This window comes from Olea europaea, unplaced genomic scaffold (assembly GCF_002742605.1).
Source record: "Olea europaea var. sylvestris unplaced genomic scaffold, O_europaea_v1 scaffold1273, whole genome shotgun sequence".
In the NCBI taxonomy this organism is placed as follows: domain Eukaryota; kingdom Viridiplantae; phylum Streptophyta; class Magnoliopsida; order Lamiales; family Oleaceae; genus Olea; species Olea europaea.
In genome coordinates this window covers 132,034-150,746 of record NW_019230182.1, presented here as the reverse complement: position 1 = coordinate 150,746, position 18,713 = coordinate 132,034, and the positions used below count along the sequence as shown (strand labels likewise).

The window sequence follows — 18,713 nt, the reverse complement described above, 5'->3', positions numbered from 1 at the left end:
AACCAACAAACGAGGACTAGGTTGATATCTGGAGAATAGTGGAATAACGTCACATATATATTCTACTTGACACATGGACATGACCATTAACTCCAATCAATGAAATCCAAAATAATGATGAGCAGATTGGGAAATTTCATATTCAAGTAAACACAACTGACAGCATGGTTATACAATTTTCAACAAATTCTTAGCTAAACACAATAATAACAGCAACATGCTTGGAGCACTTGAAATGTATGTCCTTTTTCTGCTTCAATGTCCTTGAAGTGCTCCTCAACAATCTAGTCAACCTTCCTTCCCCTGAACTTGCTGGTAAGGATTCGGCGCAAGACACTGGCATCCAGCTGGCAGTAATTACGCTGAAGCTGTCCGAGGACATTGTACACAAAAACCATCAACCTCATCTTCAACGTGTGGGCAGCAATAAAACCTTGAAAGAAAGAATTTTCAAATCTCTAAGTAAAACTGAATTAAAGCTTGACATAGAATAAATAGAGAAAATTAAAAAAACACTATCTAGCACCAGTCTAGACGGCAGTAGAGGCTCACCTTGACCTGTCCAATGCATTAAGAGCTTGTTTAGGAATGATTTTTTAGTAATCATTTTCAATTGCACATCATATAGGACTCATGACTTTTTCTTACTTTTTAACCACAAATTATCCAAAAAAATTCATTTTTTATTATAAAACATCTCTCCCAAACAAGCTCTAAAAACTTCATTGGACAAGTCTAAATGGCTCCAATGTCATCTAGACGGGTGCTAAGTAGCATTACCCAAAGAAGCCCATCAAATACATTTTACTGAAACAATATTACATGAAAGTAAAGTTGCTTTCTCACTCCACACATGCTCCCTTTTTTTCCTGTGTTTTCTACTTACCAAGTGTAGTGCAATCCATCATAGAACATGGTTAAATAATTGATAGTTATGGTGGATAATAAAATGAAACTCTTCACATTTGTGGGAAAAAAGAGGGTGACATTCAATCAGCTATGTGCTTGTGCTTCCAATTCGCTATGTAATTTTCTGTGTTTCAGAGTCTTATAAGTTGAATTAATCAAATTCCATTTTTCTTGCTTAATCTCATATTATCCAAATCAACCTACCAATGGTACTGAAATTGTGAGATCCAAGATGAAACTTTTGATTCACTCGTAGGACCTGGCGGTTCGTATGGGACCTGATAAAACATAGACCATGGTCCACACTTGACAGTCTTCACTTGTAGCACCATGCAGTGCAGGACTACACTCAATAAGTGCCAAATGTACATATGCTTATAATGGAACAACATGACATACAAGTTCACATAGATCAATGAAGTTTCTATAATGCATGTAGATACAAGCCTTAGTGCTGAGAAATTCCAATCTTGAATGCAGCCCAGAGAAGAACCAATGACTATATCTAGGGAGTATATATATATTGACCGCAAGTTCGGCCCCATAATTTGTTAGAATTTTAGTTGTTCAAAATAGTAGTTAAATAAAAAAATAAAAATAAAAATAAAAAATTTTGGGCTTAACCATGCGGCCGCATGAGGCCCTCCTTAAAATGGGAGGGCCACTTGCAGTATAACCATTGACCGCATGGTTATTTTAGGGAGGGCCACTTGCAGTATAACCATGTGACCGCATGGTCTATAACCATGCGGTCGCATGGTTATACAAAGTGACCGTTGAAATTCGTTTTTTACCGTTTTTCTTTTGAATTTGGTGTCTTTTCAACATACTTTGCACCATTTCATGGGAACCCTTCAAAGTCTATAAATAGGTGTTCCAATTGCAAAGAAAAACACTCGTGAGAAAATTAAGAAATCCACCACAAGATTATTCTCTCAAATTATCATAATCAATCCTATATCTATTTTCATTTGTTCTTTGTGAAAGATACACTTTGCTTTTGGTGTTCTTCACACAAAGGCTTGTTTAATCCTACAAACTATTTGTCGGAACTCCTCAAAAGCATTGGAAAGGGGGCAACTAACGTTTGAGGATAGCGTTATCATTTTTGTGTTCAAGCCTCTAATTATATCTATATTCTTTTATTACTAATTTTCTTCTCCTCATTGCTTTAAATTTCCAACAAACTCAAACGTTATTTTACATTTACTGCAATGGAGTCAGAATCTACTATTGCTACTATCAAAATGATGAATCAAGATCTGGTGCGTTTGGATAGATTCGATGGTGCAAACTTTACAAGATGGCAAGACAAACTCAAGTTTCTTCTAACGGCGTTGAAGATCTTCTACGTGCTTGATTCAAAATTGGAACCCATTTCCGATGCAACTGACAAGGATACCGAAGAAATTCGCATAGAAAGGAAGAAACGAGAAGAAGATGAATTGATATGCATTGGGCATATTCTAAATGCATTGTCCGATCGACTATATGATCTTTACACAAACACTACTTCGGCTAAAGAAATCTGGTATGCATTAGAAAGCAAATACAAAGCCGAGGAAGAAGGTACTAAAAAGTTTTTAATATCTAAATATTTTGATTTTAAAATTTTAGACAATATACCTTTATTGCCTCAAGTACACGAGTTACAAATAATTGTAAACAAGTTGAAAGTGGTAAAAATTGAACTTCCCGGAGCTTTCCAAGTGGGAGCAATTATTGCTAAACTCCCTGGTTCTTGGAGAGGATATAGGAAGAAAATTCTTCACAATTCCGAAGATTTTTCTTTAGAAAACATACAGAAATATCTTCGCATTGAGGAAGAATCAAGGGCAAGAAATAAGATTGAAAATTCTTATGATGGCTCTTCGAAAGCCAATGCCGTGGACAATGTGGACAACTCCAACAAGTTCAAAAAGAAAGGGAAATTTCTTGGTCCTAGAAAGGATCAAGGAAAATTCAAAAACAAAGCCAAAGGACCGTGCTATGTTTGTGGGAAAACCGGACACTATGCTAAAGATTGCAGGCATAGGAAACAACATAAGAAAGAAGAACAAGTGAACTTTGTTGATGAAATTATTGCAACAGTAAGTGAAATCAATGCAATCCAAGGCAAAGTTCCGGGCTGGTGTTACGATACATGCGCAACAATCCATGTATGTTATGATAAGTCTCTCTTCAAAACTTATCATGACATTGAAGACAACCAAGAAATACAAATGGGAAATGAAGGAAGATCAAAGGTGATCGGTAAAGGAAATGTTGAACTCCTTTTCACTTCGGGAAAGAAGATCACTTTGACAAATGTCCTGCATGTACCGGAAATGAATAGGAACTTAACAAGTGGTGTACTCTTGGGAAAACCCGGGATTAAATCTGTCTTTGAATCTGGAAAACTTGTATTAACCCATAGTGAGCATTTTGTTGGAAAGGGCTATTCTACCAAAGGAATGGTCAAGCTATGTACTGTTGAGGATAACTCAAATAAAATTAAATCTTTTGCGTATGTTATTGATTCATTTAATTTATGGCATGGTAGATTAGCACATATAGGAGTTAGTACTATGAAAAGAATGATTAAATGTAGATTAATACAATGTGATATTGATAACTTAGAAAAATGTGAAATATGTGTTGAATAAAAAATGATTAAGAAGCCATTTCATAGTATAGAAAAAACAACAAAATTATTTGAACTTGTTCATTCTGACATTTGTGAATTGAATAGAATATTAACTAGAGGCGGTAATAGATATTTTATTACTTTTATTGATGATTGTTCTAGGTATATTTACGTATACTTACTTAAACATAAGGATGAAGCCTTTAGTGCCTTTAAAACTTACAAGAATAAAGTTGAAAATCAATTAGGAAGAAAATTAATGACTTTAAGAAGTGATAGAGGTGGAGAGTATTTTTCAAATGAATTTAATATATTTTGTGAACAAAATGGAATAATACATCAATCTTCTGTACCTAGAACACCGGAACAAAATGGATTAGCAGAAAGAAAGAATAGAACTTATTTGAAAATGATAAATGTTATGTTATTAAATTCTGAATTACCTTTTAACTTATGGGGTGAAGCATTACTTTGTGCTTGTCATATAACAAATAGAATTCCTATGAAAAAGAATAAAACTTCCCCATATGAACTTTGGAAAGGTAGAAAACCAAATATTAATTATTTTAAAGTGTGGGAGTGCCTTGCGTATTATAAAAATATGGATCCAAAGAGAACCAAGTTAGATCCTAGAGGTATCAAATGTGCCTTTGTAGGATATGCCCTTGATGGCAAAGCCTATAGGTTATTAAATCTCGAATCAAATGTTATAATAGAATCAAGAGATGTGGAATTCTTTGAGAATGTGATGGTAGCTAGGAAATCTGAAAATAATAAGGATATTCCAACCTTTAAAAGCTCACCAAAAGAGACATCCATAAAGGATGTTGACTTTGAATCTCGAAGAAGCAAAAGAACAAGAAAGGAAAAGAACTTAGGATCTAATGAAATAGATTCCCAACTTATTTCCTTTTACTTAGTAGAAGGAGAACAATTCCTTTTGTTCTTCAAGTGGAAAGTGATCCTAAGACTTATAAGGAAGCAATGCAATCTAGAGATTATATATTCTGGAAAGAAGCTATAAATAATGAAATGGATTCTATTATTCCAAATAACATTTGGGAAATAGTTGACCTACCAGCAGATTCGAAAGCTATTGGTTGTAAATGGGTATTTAGAAAGAAATATAATTCTGATGGATCGCTTAATACTTATAAGGCTAGATTGGTAGCTAAAGGGTATCGTCAAAGGGAAGGAATTGATTACTTTGACACAGGAATTGATTACTTTGACACATATACACCAGTGGCAAGGATAACCTCAATAAGGATTTTATTTGCACTAGCATCTATATATGATTTATATGTTCATCAAATGGACGTAAAAACGACATTTTTAAATGGAGATTTCGAAGAGGAGGTCTATATGGAACAACCGGAAGGGTTTGTTTCACCGGGAAATGAACATAAGGTGTGCAAATTAATTAAATCTTTATATGGATTAAAGCAAGCTCCCAAAAAGTGGCATGAGAAATTGACTCTAAAATAATGTCAAATGGATTTAATCACAATTCAGTAGATAAATGTCTCTACACAAAAGTAAATGGTGATATAATCACATTAGTGTGTCTATATGTTGATAATATGCTAATCATTAGTAACAATATAGACAGAATCAAAGAAACAAAACGATTTCTATCATCTACTTTCAAAATGAAAGATCTTGGAGAAGTAGATACTATCCTTGGAATCAAAGTAAAGAAGGATAGTGGGGATTTTACATTAAGTCAATCACATTATGTTGATAATGTGATAAATAAATTTAAAAATTTGAACATTAAAGAGGCGAATACCCCTATAGATCCAAATATAAAATTAATCAAAAGCGAAGGTAAAGCAATTGCACAAATAGAATATGCAAGTGCAATTGGAAGTCTTATGTACGCATCACAATGTACAAGACCTGATGTGGCATTTGCTGTAAGTAAACTAAGTAGGTTTACTAGCAATCCAAGTTCGGAACATTGGAAAGCCATTGGCAGGGTTCTTGGTTACCTAAAGAAAACCAAAAACCTTGGGCTACAATATACCAAGCATCCTAAAATATTGGAAGGATATACCGATGCAAGTTGGATATCAAGTGTAGGAGAAAATAAATCCACATCTGGATGGATTTTCATTCTTGGAGGAAGTGCAGTTTCTTGAAAGTCTAAGAAACAAACTTGCATTACACATTCAACTATGGAATTAGAGTTTGTAGCTTTGGCTGAAACAGGGAAAGAAGCAGAATGGCTGAAGGACTTATTATATGAAATACCTTTAGACATAAAGGATATTTCCTCCATACCTATTTTGTGTGATAGTCAAGCTACTTTAGCTCGAGCATATAACGAAGTATATAATGGAAAGTCTAGACATATGAGTCTAAGACACGAATATGTAAGAAAATTAATCAAGCATGGAGTAATTTCTCTTACATTTGTTAAGTCAAGTGAAAACTTAGCTGATCCATTTACCAAACCTCTCACAAGAGAGTTAGTGAAATCAACATCAAGTAAAATGGGTTTAAAACTTCTTAAATAGATTCACCAATAACGACAACCCTACCAAAATATACTAAACCAGTATATATATAGGTTCAAAGGGTAATAACAAGTTATTCGATAAGTGGATGGATTTCAACACTATTAGATATATTGAAATTATATCATTGAAACTAGTGTTGGTTGTTACTGTTGGAGGGATGAGTTAATTAAACTCTTAATGAAGTTCAGTACGGAGTACAAGTATCTGTAAAAGTAACAAAAATACTGGAAGAATTTCACCTATGTGAATTTCGAGGTGGTGCCGCATCATTAGAGAATTGAAGTTTTTCTCTATAAAAGTTCAACGAAATAGGATTAGTGCAAGGCCATATTAGCACTAAGCGAGTTAAAGGAACTTGTGAAAAGTTTAACACTTGTGTGTGTGATTTTATCGGTATTGTCACAAAGAATAACTGGTTCAAAGCACTTTAGCTACTTGGAATTCTAATAATACTTTATGAGATTTACACTATGAATAGATTCAAATCGAAAAGATATCTTTTAGTTGTTCAATATAGTAGTTAATATTAAAAAAAAAAAATTATTTTTGGGCTTAACCATGTGAACCTATGCGGCCGCATGAGGCCCTCCCGAAAATGGGAGGGCCACTTGCAGTATAACCATGCGACCGCATGGTTATAGCCCATGCGGTCGCATGGTTATACAAAGTGACCGTTGGGGATTCGTTTTTTACCGTTTTTCTTTTGAATTTGGAGCCTTTTCAACATAATTTTGCACCATTTCGTGGAAACCCTTCAAAGCCTATAAATAGGTGTTTCAATTGCAAAGAAAAACACTCTTGGGAAAATTAAGAAATCCACCACAAGATTATTCTCCCAAATTATCACATAATCAATCCTATATCTATTTTCACTTGTTCTTTGTGAAAGATACACTTTGATTTCGGTATTCTTCACACAAAGGCTTGTTTAATCCTACAAACTATTTGCCGGAACTCCTCAAAAGCATTGGAAAGGGGGCAAATAACGTTTGAGGATAGCGTTATCATTTTCGTGTTCAAGCCTCTAATTATATCTATATTCTTTTATTACCAATTTTCTTCTCCTAATTGCTTTAAATTTCCAACATAATTTAGATGCAGGATTTAAGATGATGGAAGTAGCATAATGGACATAAGCACGATTACCAATATTAAAGAAAAAAATAAATGGAATATTTTATTTGAAGAGAAGGCTGGCGCTACAAAGGTTTAGTTTATTTTATGTTGAAAGTTAAGGACGCTAATGGCGAGGTTTTTCCTTCTTTTTTTTTTTTTTTTTTTTTTTTTTTCCATCTGAACAAAATTAACCAAACCATGGGTGAAGCATGCAAAAATTTTCCGATTAAAGTTCACCCCCTCATGTATGATATCAAAGACAAGCAAAGCATTCGGTAATTACCCACAAATCACGGGATCAATGTATCCAATATGCTCTAGTAGCTACTAAAATTAGAATATAATAGGATGTCTTACCGACATAAAGAATGGTCAAAAGGTTGAACCAACAACCAATAATAGCAGCAGCCCACAAGCTTGCTACAACCTGCAAGTATTTTAATACATCAAACACAACTTAGACATTTTTCGATTTGTTTTCATTTAACATTATGTCTCCACTGAAACAGTCCAACACAGAATAAGAAAAAAGCAGTGATTAATAATATAACGTACAATACGAATTTGTTCATGAAGTTTAAGTGCTGACGAAGTAACAGCTTATTAAAAAACATAGGAAGCTTTATCAGCAGATAGTTAAGAATAAAAACACTTAAATATAGAAATGGGGACAGTTTGTATTACCATGTAGGAGAAAAATACTTAAGAACAAGAAAACATGAAGTCTAAGAGATATTAGGACCGCTGGTTTCTTCTTCAAGCATGGCACATAATATAATGAAGGAAAGTGTCTTCGATTTAAGGTGGAGATGCACCAGAACAAGAAAAATATCTTAATTTAAGAGTTTTCCATTTGAAAATGTTGAAACAATTGTCTCATTCTGAAAACATTTGCGATGTGCTTCGCCAGGTAATGTATCAATCATTTATTTTCATGTTTTTAGCTGGAGAAGGAAAAAATACAATGAAACTAACATTTTTTTAACTTGTGAAAAGAAAACGTAGTCTGTATTTCTTTCTTCCTCTTATGTATGTTTACTACTGAAAACAGAAATGGACAAGTAAAATCAGAACAGCTGCAAAAGAATTATTCTTTTATGGTGAGGATCTAAATACGAATTGAATTTTCAAATTATGCAAGAGTGGTAAACTAAATAATAACCAAGAGAAAAGGTCAGCAAAAGAGTGTGGATTTCGGGACTACGAATCTTTAAAGATCAGGTCAGAACTATACTAGCTTGCTCCCAGCTTTCCCGATGAGCGAAGGTAACCAATCATCAACGCAGCTAGGAAAAGTTTAATCGAGGGAGGGAACTGCTTGAAATCAAAGAAAGGCTGGGACTCTTCTTTTCTTCCAAACCAATTGAGTTCCTAAAATCATTTTTAATGTTTAAACCATTTGGTAGCACATTGGTGTCTTGAGAATTCAAAAAAAACATGAGAAGAAGAAAAAAGTGGATCAAATTATCTGTAAATATATTCACACATAATAATGAATAAGGTTACAATTTCTAAGAGGAAATAAAAAAAAAATAAAAGTGCAGAATTGATGTTAAAATACCACTAGAAATTGCTTCATATTTCCTTCAGTGGCAACATCTTGCAAGAAGCTTAAACCCCGATTCACCTCGGCTCCAATCAAATTGGCAATGTTAACAAAAACCTCCACAGGCACAACAAGACGAGGGATATTGGATGGAGTTCTGTTAACATTGATATTACAGGAATTAATACGACGCAACTGAATGCATCCTGCCACTACCAAAAGCAGAACATTATCTCTATTTAAAATTACCTGTTTAATATGCCTGATGCATTTTTCCAAACCAATTGAGCAAGCATACCCATAACCAACACAAAGCATAGAATGGTAAGAAAATTGTAGTTAAGCCATTCAAAAAGCACCCAAGTTACAGTAGCAGCAGTTAAGACGCTGGCTGAAATCTTCTTGTTCCTCCATAATAGCACATCAGCAGCTAAGCATTCAAGTGAATATACATAAAATAAAGATGAATTCACTAATAAGAAAATTGGTAGAAGACGTAATGAGATCATACATTTGCCAGTTGCCACAACCCAAAATATGGTGAACGTGCCTTTGTCGTCCAAACAATCTATTGAACTGAGAATTCATGGATTTTAAATTCTCCTCCTCAAAAAAGGACTCAGATTTGGGCTTTGAAGCACTGTCAGTTATTGTTTCCATGATATTGTGCATAAGACTCTCAGCTGTTATTCCCTCAGGCATCTTTCCTGTAAGTCCAAATTAATTAAGCTCTTGTAGAAAAACAGACTTCAAGCTCTTGGGCTCATGTTGAAGCCAAAAAGTTGTTCAAGTTCAAAATCTGATGAAGCGGATAAAAGAGATTGATAAAAGAGTTTCATATAAACTTGAAAGAAAAATTGAATAAATAGGAGTGAGAAGACCATGGTGAGTAACCACTCACAAAGCATTTTAGCCTTGTAATGTTGGTTCTACCAGTCCAAAAACTCCAACCCCTCAACAAAGGCCATTACGAAAACTCTTGGGAAATTAATTTCACCAAAAATTTTCATTCATTTGAAGCTTCATGAAAGAGAAAAAAGTCGCATCGCAAACTAAAGTGTATGACCTTTAGCATAGAGGAATCATGGCAGCAAATAAAAGCGTGGACAAAAGCATAAATATAATTGAATTCTTGAAAGGCAAGGCCCTCTGATTTCAAAACCCTTCAACTATTTAGGCTAAAAGAGCAAAAGAAACATGCAAAAACAGTTCAGCCATTCTGAGTTAGTATTCAAGATTGCTCAAAAACAATTACTCGCTCGTTAAAACATAAGAACAGTCCCAAAATCACAGCAAAAAATGTAAAATCTGTGTAACCAAATGAACATCGAAGATGGTCCAAGCTTTACAAAGGATTGATAAAGATGAACTTTTCGTGTACTTACATGAAAGCCTCAAGGGAAAAGCTGAAGTCACTTAATTAATTGAGATAATAAAAAAACCCAGTAATCATGTTAAGTACTTGTTCGTATACATTTTCACTAGTAAACGCCCAAGACCACAGATCACTGTAAATCCAGATACTATAAAGGTCACGAAAAATCAACTTAAAGAAAGATCAAAATGGAACACAATTTGTGATGAATAGTAAATCATATAACTGAAATCACCAAAGATTGCGTTAATAATTTCAATGGTGATTGAACTATGTTACGAGTTACTACTCACTAACTGTACTTCAAAGCGAAAGGAAAAGAATAACAAATAAATGTCTTCATCTTCCTCGGGCATCCACCCTCACCCAACAACCATCTCTCTCCCATGTCCCAACTCCACCTCCACCACGGCCGCCGCCTGCCACCACAAAGACCTCATAAAGACGTAACCACTACCAGAAAAGATGACCCATAAACAAATACAATGTAGCAGCTTCGACCAAATATTATTAGAAAGTATCAACACAAATGGGTAAAGAGACGTGAATATTTGAATCAAATTAAATACCCGAATATTTGAATCAAGAATCGACGGATATGGTTCGATCTCGGTTATAAGTTAAGACTCGAAGAACCGAATAAGAACTGAATTTTCTTAATTTTTTTAATTTTTTTTTAAATAAGCAAAATTATTTTATTTTTTGTATATAAATTTGTTAACTAGTTAATTTAGTTCAAATCACAAAATATGATTTTTCCATTTCTAATTTTTAGTTCAAAATCAACTTAATTAAATTGACCTCAATTTTATCCAAATCCGTTACTCTCCTGTAATATCGTTGTTACTAGAGAAAATCGAATTAAAACTCTACAACATCTCTCTTAATTATTTTGAACTCGCTATCTTTCTCTTCCTGTGATTTTAATAATCAAATTTATGAAGAATTCAGTAAAGGGAGACGTAAAAGACACATAAAATTGGACTATGTTACTTTGTAAGAGTTAATATTGAACATATCATTAATTAAATTAATATAACTTTGTAAATATTAAAAAATTTAATTATAATACGGAACTGAATGGAACTGAACCGTTTCGAACCGATGGAACCGAACTCGAACGGTTTCATAATTAAATTTGGACCCGACAATTCCACTTACTAAATACCCGAAAATTTCGGGTCGGTTCGGTTCTTGTTAGAATCGAACCGAACCGACCCGGACCATGTCCAGCCCTATTGATAAGTATGTTTTTGCACACTTATTTAGGTCACAAACATGATTTAATAACGAGTAAAATGATTGAATTGTGACTTAATCTCGTTACATTTATGAATTATAGGGAAGACCGATGAATATGGTGAAATTCAGGAGAAAAGACGCGAAAAAAGATTAAAATGACGCAAAGTGAAAGTTCAGGGACCAAGGTGCAATTATCCAAAAATTGACCCGACGAACAAATCGAGAAATTGATTGAGCCAAATGCCAATTGATGAAATCTTGGGATGATGGAATGGAAAGAATGAAGAAAAGATGCCAAAAAGTAAAAGATTCAAGTAAAAGGACCAAAATGAACTTCCTCCATAGTTGGTAGCACTATGCGACCCCTCTATGCGGTCGCATAGAGGCAAACCGAAAACAAAAGGGCACAAAACTTTTACTCTATGCGACCGCATAGAGCGTTTTTATGCTAAATCCGTAGTTTCCTTATTCCGCTGAAACTCTTATGGAAACAATCTTTTTAGGGTTCTATATAAAAAAAAAAAAAACTCGACCAAAACGAAGGGGACGCCTTTTTTGCAAGAGAAAGGGAGATTTTGAAGAAGAAAACAAGAGGAAAACATCGCACCAAGTGAAGTTTCGATTGAAACTTGATTCGGGTTATGACGCTTCTTCAACTATTTTTGTATTTTCTTCTTTTTAGTTAGGCTAGATTTTTCATTGCTAGGAGATTGATGAACCTTGTAATATACGTTTGATTTTTGTTTGGAGATTTGACATATTTAAACGCATGTGTCCGGAATTGAATGATTCATTACGTTTTTATTTCCATATTATTTTTGTGCACGTAATTATATAATTGTGGTAACCTGTTTTATGCATTCGAAAGAATGAAAATAGACTCGACATAGTATAAATCATCATAAGGTCCGAAAGGGGATAGAAATATACATCTATGCCTTGTGTGAATTGTTGGATATTCATGAAATCATAAGGCATTCCGGTATGTTAGTATTCGTCATAGAGATATAGTCGAATCACATATTGGGATAGGTTTGGCATTGTTCGAGAGAAATTGATAAATTAAAATAGGAATATTGATTCACCTTTTGTGGGACAGTGTGTTTCAAATTTGCACGATTGAAAATTGAACGGGTATTGCTTGGGGATTCGTGATCTTAGTGCGTTAGTAAATTTTATTAATTCCATAAATTCTAGTAGATTGTGTCCAAATCATTTTGCATTTAATATAATTCTTTCATCCATAATTGCATCATAGTTTACATCTTCTTCAGCTAAATCACAACACATCAATTTTACTTTCGTGTTTCGGTTAAGGTCGTAATAGGTTGATTTGAACTAATTCAATCCCTGTGGGATCGATACTTGGACTCATAAGCCATTGTACTACTTGTTAACGAATTGTACACTTGCAGTGGATTTTAAATCGAAATAAATAATTTCGTGGACAAACGTAACAAAAAAAAGACTACATCTAACCAATTCACACAAATGAGATGGACAGAAGCTAAAAGAATCAGCCCTTGTTTGAGCCCCGAGCAAAGAATGCATTTTGAATACCATATTGACGGAGAATGTAAGGTCAAAATTAAGGAAAACTTTTAGATTTCGGCCCCACTCGGAGTGATTTTTCACCCTAAAAAATTTAATTTTTTGACTGTTATTTCACTATTTCATCCGTAACTTTTGATTTCTTTTCTTACAGGTGGCCTCCATTTTTTTCCCAACGATCAAAAAATCAATTCTCAAAATTACTATCAAACAAGTCCTTAATGTAATATGATTTTATAAAAGAATGTGTAAATAGAAATGAGTCTTGAGATAATAAATTTTTAGAAAAAATGAGGCTTGAACAAGAAAAACTGAAATAGTATAGAACCAAAAAATTAGAATAACTTAACTTGCTAAGGAATGTGAAAATAGAAGGCTAAGGAAAAAAAAAAGTAAGAGAAACTTTTGTGTTGATAAACAACCTATTTTGAATTGTGGGATTCAACTTTCAAGGATATTTATTTATTGAGGCCAATATGTGAGACCATGATGGGAGAATACCACTTGAACAATCCCCTCGAAAACTATGGAATTGTATGGCTCCCCCTATTACAGGGAGGTTGTCAACAAGCATCGCCCAACCATGATGATTTCCCTGTGTATCTACGTAAATATATAAAGATAATGCTGGGCGTACATTTGGGCTATACATAACCATGTCCATAATGGTGAGCTAACAGGATTTGAATCCATTTTCTCGTGGGATAAAAAGTACCATAAATATTTCCAAAAATAGCCCTTCATATATTACACAAGGGGGTCCTTTCTCTTTTCATTTTCCATCTACACAAGATTTAAGGAGAGGACTCCTCCAACATTTTCGACGACCTACTGAGAGAGCGAATCGAGTGGAGAATCAACGACCTAAGGGGAGAGCGATTCTAGTGGAGAACAATTCCATCAAGGAAACAAGTGGAACCCAGATATGAAGCCTAGTTTTCTGTCATCTAAAACTCTTACGGTGAGCGAATTGAGGGAAGACTCATCGATAACAAATGGCTTGACAGATATAAGGTAAGGGTTTGATTTAAAATGCATTTTTGATTAGCAGATTATACAACTTGTTCAAAAATGCATTTCAAATCCATTGTGTTGTAAAATGCAAATTGAAAATGTTTTCTTCAATTTGGGTTTGGATTTGGATTTTAGGGCATGTGTTGAATGCCTTGTTGATTTTGTGTGTAGGTAAATATTAGAGAATCAAATCAAACCGAAAGCCTATGTATTCACAGTTTCCTTAAATCGAATTCGTCGCCTCATCGGAGTGTAAGAGGTTTTGATTGGTGTTCGATTCCCAGGATACAATCGGTTGTCGGTTCACGCTGCACTACATTAACCGCCTGCGAACTAGCTGTGATATACTCTATCTCACAAAGAAATTATAAGCACAAGGAAGAACTTGAAAGTGAGAAAAAGAAGATTGTTGCTTAGAGGAAGAAGCTTGCATTTCACTTGTGATTTTCCAACCTAGAGAGACTCCTATTTATACCAATGGAGGAAAAGCTAGCTCATTAATCAAGGAGTTAAATCATTCATTGATAAAGGAGTTAAAAACATGAAGGGACTTGAGTTATAACATATGAAGAGAGTTCTATTCAATATTTTTCATCACTTCTATTCAATATTTTTCATTTAATTCTAATAATCCCCCACATGAATGAAAATGGAAACTAAGACTCAAGAGAAAAGAGAGAATAACACGAATCAATCCTGTATCGGATGGGCAGCATTTAGCTTTGAACCTTCCCTTATGAAACCTTTCGAGAATTACTAGCAAACCAGTGGATCTGATGCCTTGAACTGTTTCGTCATTTGTGTAAACCAAGACAATAGATCTCACACATGACCATTCTAGTCACAACATAGTTCTTACTGTTGTGTTCGTTTTGGCTATGAACACGTCGCCTGGTTCTGCAAGTGTTTTTTCAAGGATGTAGCCTTGACAATCCTTATAGAAGCGGCCCCACTTCACACTTACATAGGTTACCTCTTAACTTAGTTTTTCACAACAACGCTTAATGGTTATTAAAAGCATAGCTTAACCTGCATCTTTCAATCACTGTAAGCACCATAGGAATGAGCAGAAGGAGAACATTTTCAGTGTTTTACACAGATATACATGTTTTAGTTGTCCCTTTGAACCTAGGTCCTGGGATCTCCATTCAGCTAGGTTGGGTTTCCACCATGATACCTTTCAACGTCATAGGCTGCAAGCCCATTCCCCTCGATGCTTTTATAACTAGCTCTCGAGTTAGCCCTTTGGTTAGCGGATCCGCAATATTATCCTTTGACTTCACGTAGTCCAGAGTGATAATACCTTGTGAGAGTAGTTGTTGAATGGTATTGTGTCGTCTTCGAATATGGTGAGACTTACCATTATACATATTGCTCTGTGCCCTGTCAATTGTTGATTGATTATCACAATAAACACAAATTGTAGGCACATGCTTTGACCATCTTGGAATATCCTCAACAAACTGGTGAAGCCACTCTGCTTCTTCAGTTGCTTTGTCCAAAACGATGAACTCTGATTCCATTGTAGATCTTGCGATGCAAGTTTGTTTAGACGATTTCCAAAAGACAGCTGCACCACCAAGAGTGAAGACATATCCACTAGTAGACTTGGTATCTGACATATCTAATATCCAATTTGCATCAGCATGCCCTTCGATTACTGCAGGGTATCTAGAATAGTGCAGTCCAAAATCACAAGTGTGTCTTAAATAATGTAGCACCCTAAAAATGGCTTTCCAGTGGACAGCACCTGGGTTAGTCGTGTAGCGACTCAATCTGGTAACTGAGTATGCTATATCCAGTCTCGTACAAGTCATTAAATACATTAAACTCCCAATTATCCGAGAATATTCTAACTGTGATACACCATCACCAGTGTTCTTCGATAAGTGGAGACTCAAATCCACTGGAGTCCTGGCCACAGTGGTATCTGACTTATTGAACTTGTCTAGTATCTTATCAATGTAATGAGATTGAGATAACACAAGTCCATTTGGTGTTCGAGTAATTTTTACTCCCAAAATGACCTCCGCGAGACCCATATCTTGCATGTCAAATTTCGAGTTTAACATATTCTTAGTGGCTTTGATAATCTTGTCAGAGCTGCCGATAATGAGCATGTCGTTGATGTATAAACATAGTATGACATATCCATCATTAGTGTCGTTGACATATACACACTTGTCGCACTCGTTGATTCTAAAACCACTAGAAAGCATAGCATTATCAAACTTCTCATGCCATTGCTTCGGTGCTTGCTTCAAACCATACAGCGATTTAACCAGTCTACACACTTTCCATTCTTGACCTAGAGCTGTAAACTCCTCTGGTTGCTCCATGTAGATTTCTTCATTCAAATCTCTACTTAGGAAAGCTGTTTTTACATCCATCTGATATATTTTCAGATTTTCCAAGGCCGCAATAGCAATTATCATCCAGATAGAAGTTATTCTCGACACATGAGAATAAGTATCAAAGTAATCTAAGCTTTGCTTATAACCTTTGATTACTAGCCGAGCTTTATATTTATCAATGGAGTCGTCCGCTTTTATCTTCTTCTTGAAGATCCACTTGTAGCCTAAAGGCTTACAGCCCGATGGAAGATCTACTATCTCCCAAGTATGATTCTGTAGAATGGAATCGATTTCACTTTTGATGGCTTCTTTCTACAAATGACCATATGGAGAAGATATAGCTTCTTTATAGCTTTGAGGATCATTCTCCATCAAATATGTGAGAAAATTAGGGCCAAATGTCTTAGAAGTTTTGGCCTTTTTGCTTCGTCTAGGCTCATCCTCACCTTCTTCAACTAGATCTTTTCTGCTGCCAGAAGCAGAAGATTTCATTGTCCGTTTAATAGGAGTTAACTGTTTAGGAGACTTACAAGGAAATATATTCTCAAAGAATTGTGCATTCCTAAGCTCTATAATCGTGTTTGGAAGAATATGCACTACTATTTTGTGCATAACCAATGAACACACAATCAACTGTCTTAGGTCCAATCTTGACCTTTTTAGGAAGAGGCACCACAACTTTAGCTAGACACCCCCACATTCGTAAGTATTTATATGAAGGTGTCCGATTTGTACAAAGTTCATAGGAAGTCTTATCCATATTCTTTCTTAACACTTTATTCAAGATGTAATTTGTGGAAAGAATAGCTTCTCCCCACATGTTCTGTGGTAATCCAGAACTAATCAACATAGCATTCATCATTTCCTTTAAAGTTCTATTCTTACACTCAGCAATTCCGTTCTGCTGAGGTGAATAAGGTGCAGTAATTTGGTGAATTATTCCATATTTAGCACAAAATTCACCAAACAGTTATTCATATTCACCACCATGATCACTCCGTAACACCTTTATTTTCTTACTAAGTTAATTTTCAACTTCATTCTTATAAAGAATAAATTTATCGATAGCTTCGTCTTTGCTTTTAAGCAAATACACATAACAATATCTCGTGCTATCGTCGACAAAAGTAATAAAATACTTATTATCGCCTCGTGTTTGGACAGATTTCAAGTCACATACATCACTGTAGACTAGTCCCAATGGCTCAATACTTCTTTCAATACTATGAAACGAAGACCTAGTAAGCTTAGATTCAACCCATATTTCACATTTATGATTTGAATCAATTTGAAACCTAGGCAAGTAATTTAGTTTGCTTAGTCTACGTAAAACATTATAATTTACGTGACCTAATCTACTATGCCACAGATTTGAAGACTCAAGCAAGTAAACAGAAGGAGTTTTTTCATTACTCATAACAGTTGGAGTTATAGCAATTATATTCAATTTAAACAGGCCATCAGTCATATAGCCTTTCCCAACATAAACTCCTATTTTGTTAATCACCGGCTTATCCACCTCAAAGACCATGCGGAATCCATTCTTGCTCAGAAGAGACCCAAAGCCCATATTCTTGCGAATCTTTAGCACGTACATCACATTAGTCAGAGTAAGCTCTTTGCCGGATGTTATCTTCAGAATCACCTTACCTTTACCAAGCACTTAAGAAATTGCAGAGTTTCCCATGAACAACTTTTCACTATTTGTAACTGGTGCAAAAGTAGTGAACATGCTCCTGTTGGAGCAGACATGGCAAGTGGCCCCAGTGTCCAGCCACCACTCCTTTGGGTTAGACCCCACTAGGTTAACCTCACTAATCACCGCCGTGAGGTTTAGCTTAGACATTTCATCTGAGAGATGATCTCTTTCATTTCCAACCATATTAGCCTGAGGACGATGCTTATTATCCCTTCGAGGCTGACGGTAGTCTGCTGATCGATGCCCAACTTTGTCACAATTGAAGCAGTTTCCATTGAACTGGAACTTAGGTTTCTTTCCTACCCCACCTGTAGGCTTCAGCTGAGACCCTTTCATAGTCTTTTTTTATCTTTTCGATTTTCGTTACCCTGTTTGACTTTAAAGGAGTGAACTTTCTTAATACCAGAACTTTGGTCGTACTCCAATACATTAGCCTTCTCAGAGTAAGAATTATCTGACTTACATTTGGCCCGTTTGTTATCCTCCTCAATGCGCAGCTTGATAATTAAATCCTCGAAAGACATCTCTTTCCTCTTATACTGCAAATAGCTTTTGAAAGCCTTCGACTGAGGAGGTAGCTTGTGAATAGCAGTAGCCACCTGTAGAGATTCTGACATGGTCAGACCCTTAGCATGCATTTCTTGCAAAAGCACTTGATACTTCTGCACTTGGCTCACCACTGAACATGAATCAATCATTTCGAAGTCCATACACCAACTGGCTAAGAATTTCTTAGATCCGATATCCTCGGTATTG

The 18,713-nt window shown here is 35.1% G+C and overlaps 1 protein-coding gene across 1 annotated transcript; it reads right to left on the bottom strand.

The window, feature by feature from the left end:
* Window positions 1-47: 47 nt before the first annotated feature.
* On the bottom strand, window positions 48-14,702 carry LOC111374653 (reticulon-like protein B8). The gene is made up of 9 exons (XM_022997365.1): window positions 14,670-14,702; window positions 13,444-13,563; window positions 10,464-10,516; window positions 10,270-10,322; window positions 9,247-9,429; window positions 8,972-9,152; window positions 8,738-8,879; window positions 7,534-7,603; window positions 48-433 (listed from the first exon to the last, which is right to left on the bottom strand). Exons 1-9 carry the CDS (start codon window positions 14,700-14,702, stop codon window positions 285-287), a joined length of 984 nt encoding a protein of 327 aa, XP_022853133.1. The 3' UTR covers window positions 48-284.
* Between the last annotated feature and the right edge of the window lie 4,011 nt (window positions 14,703-18,713).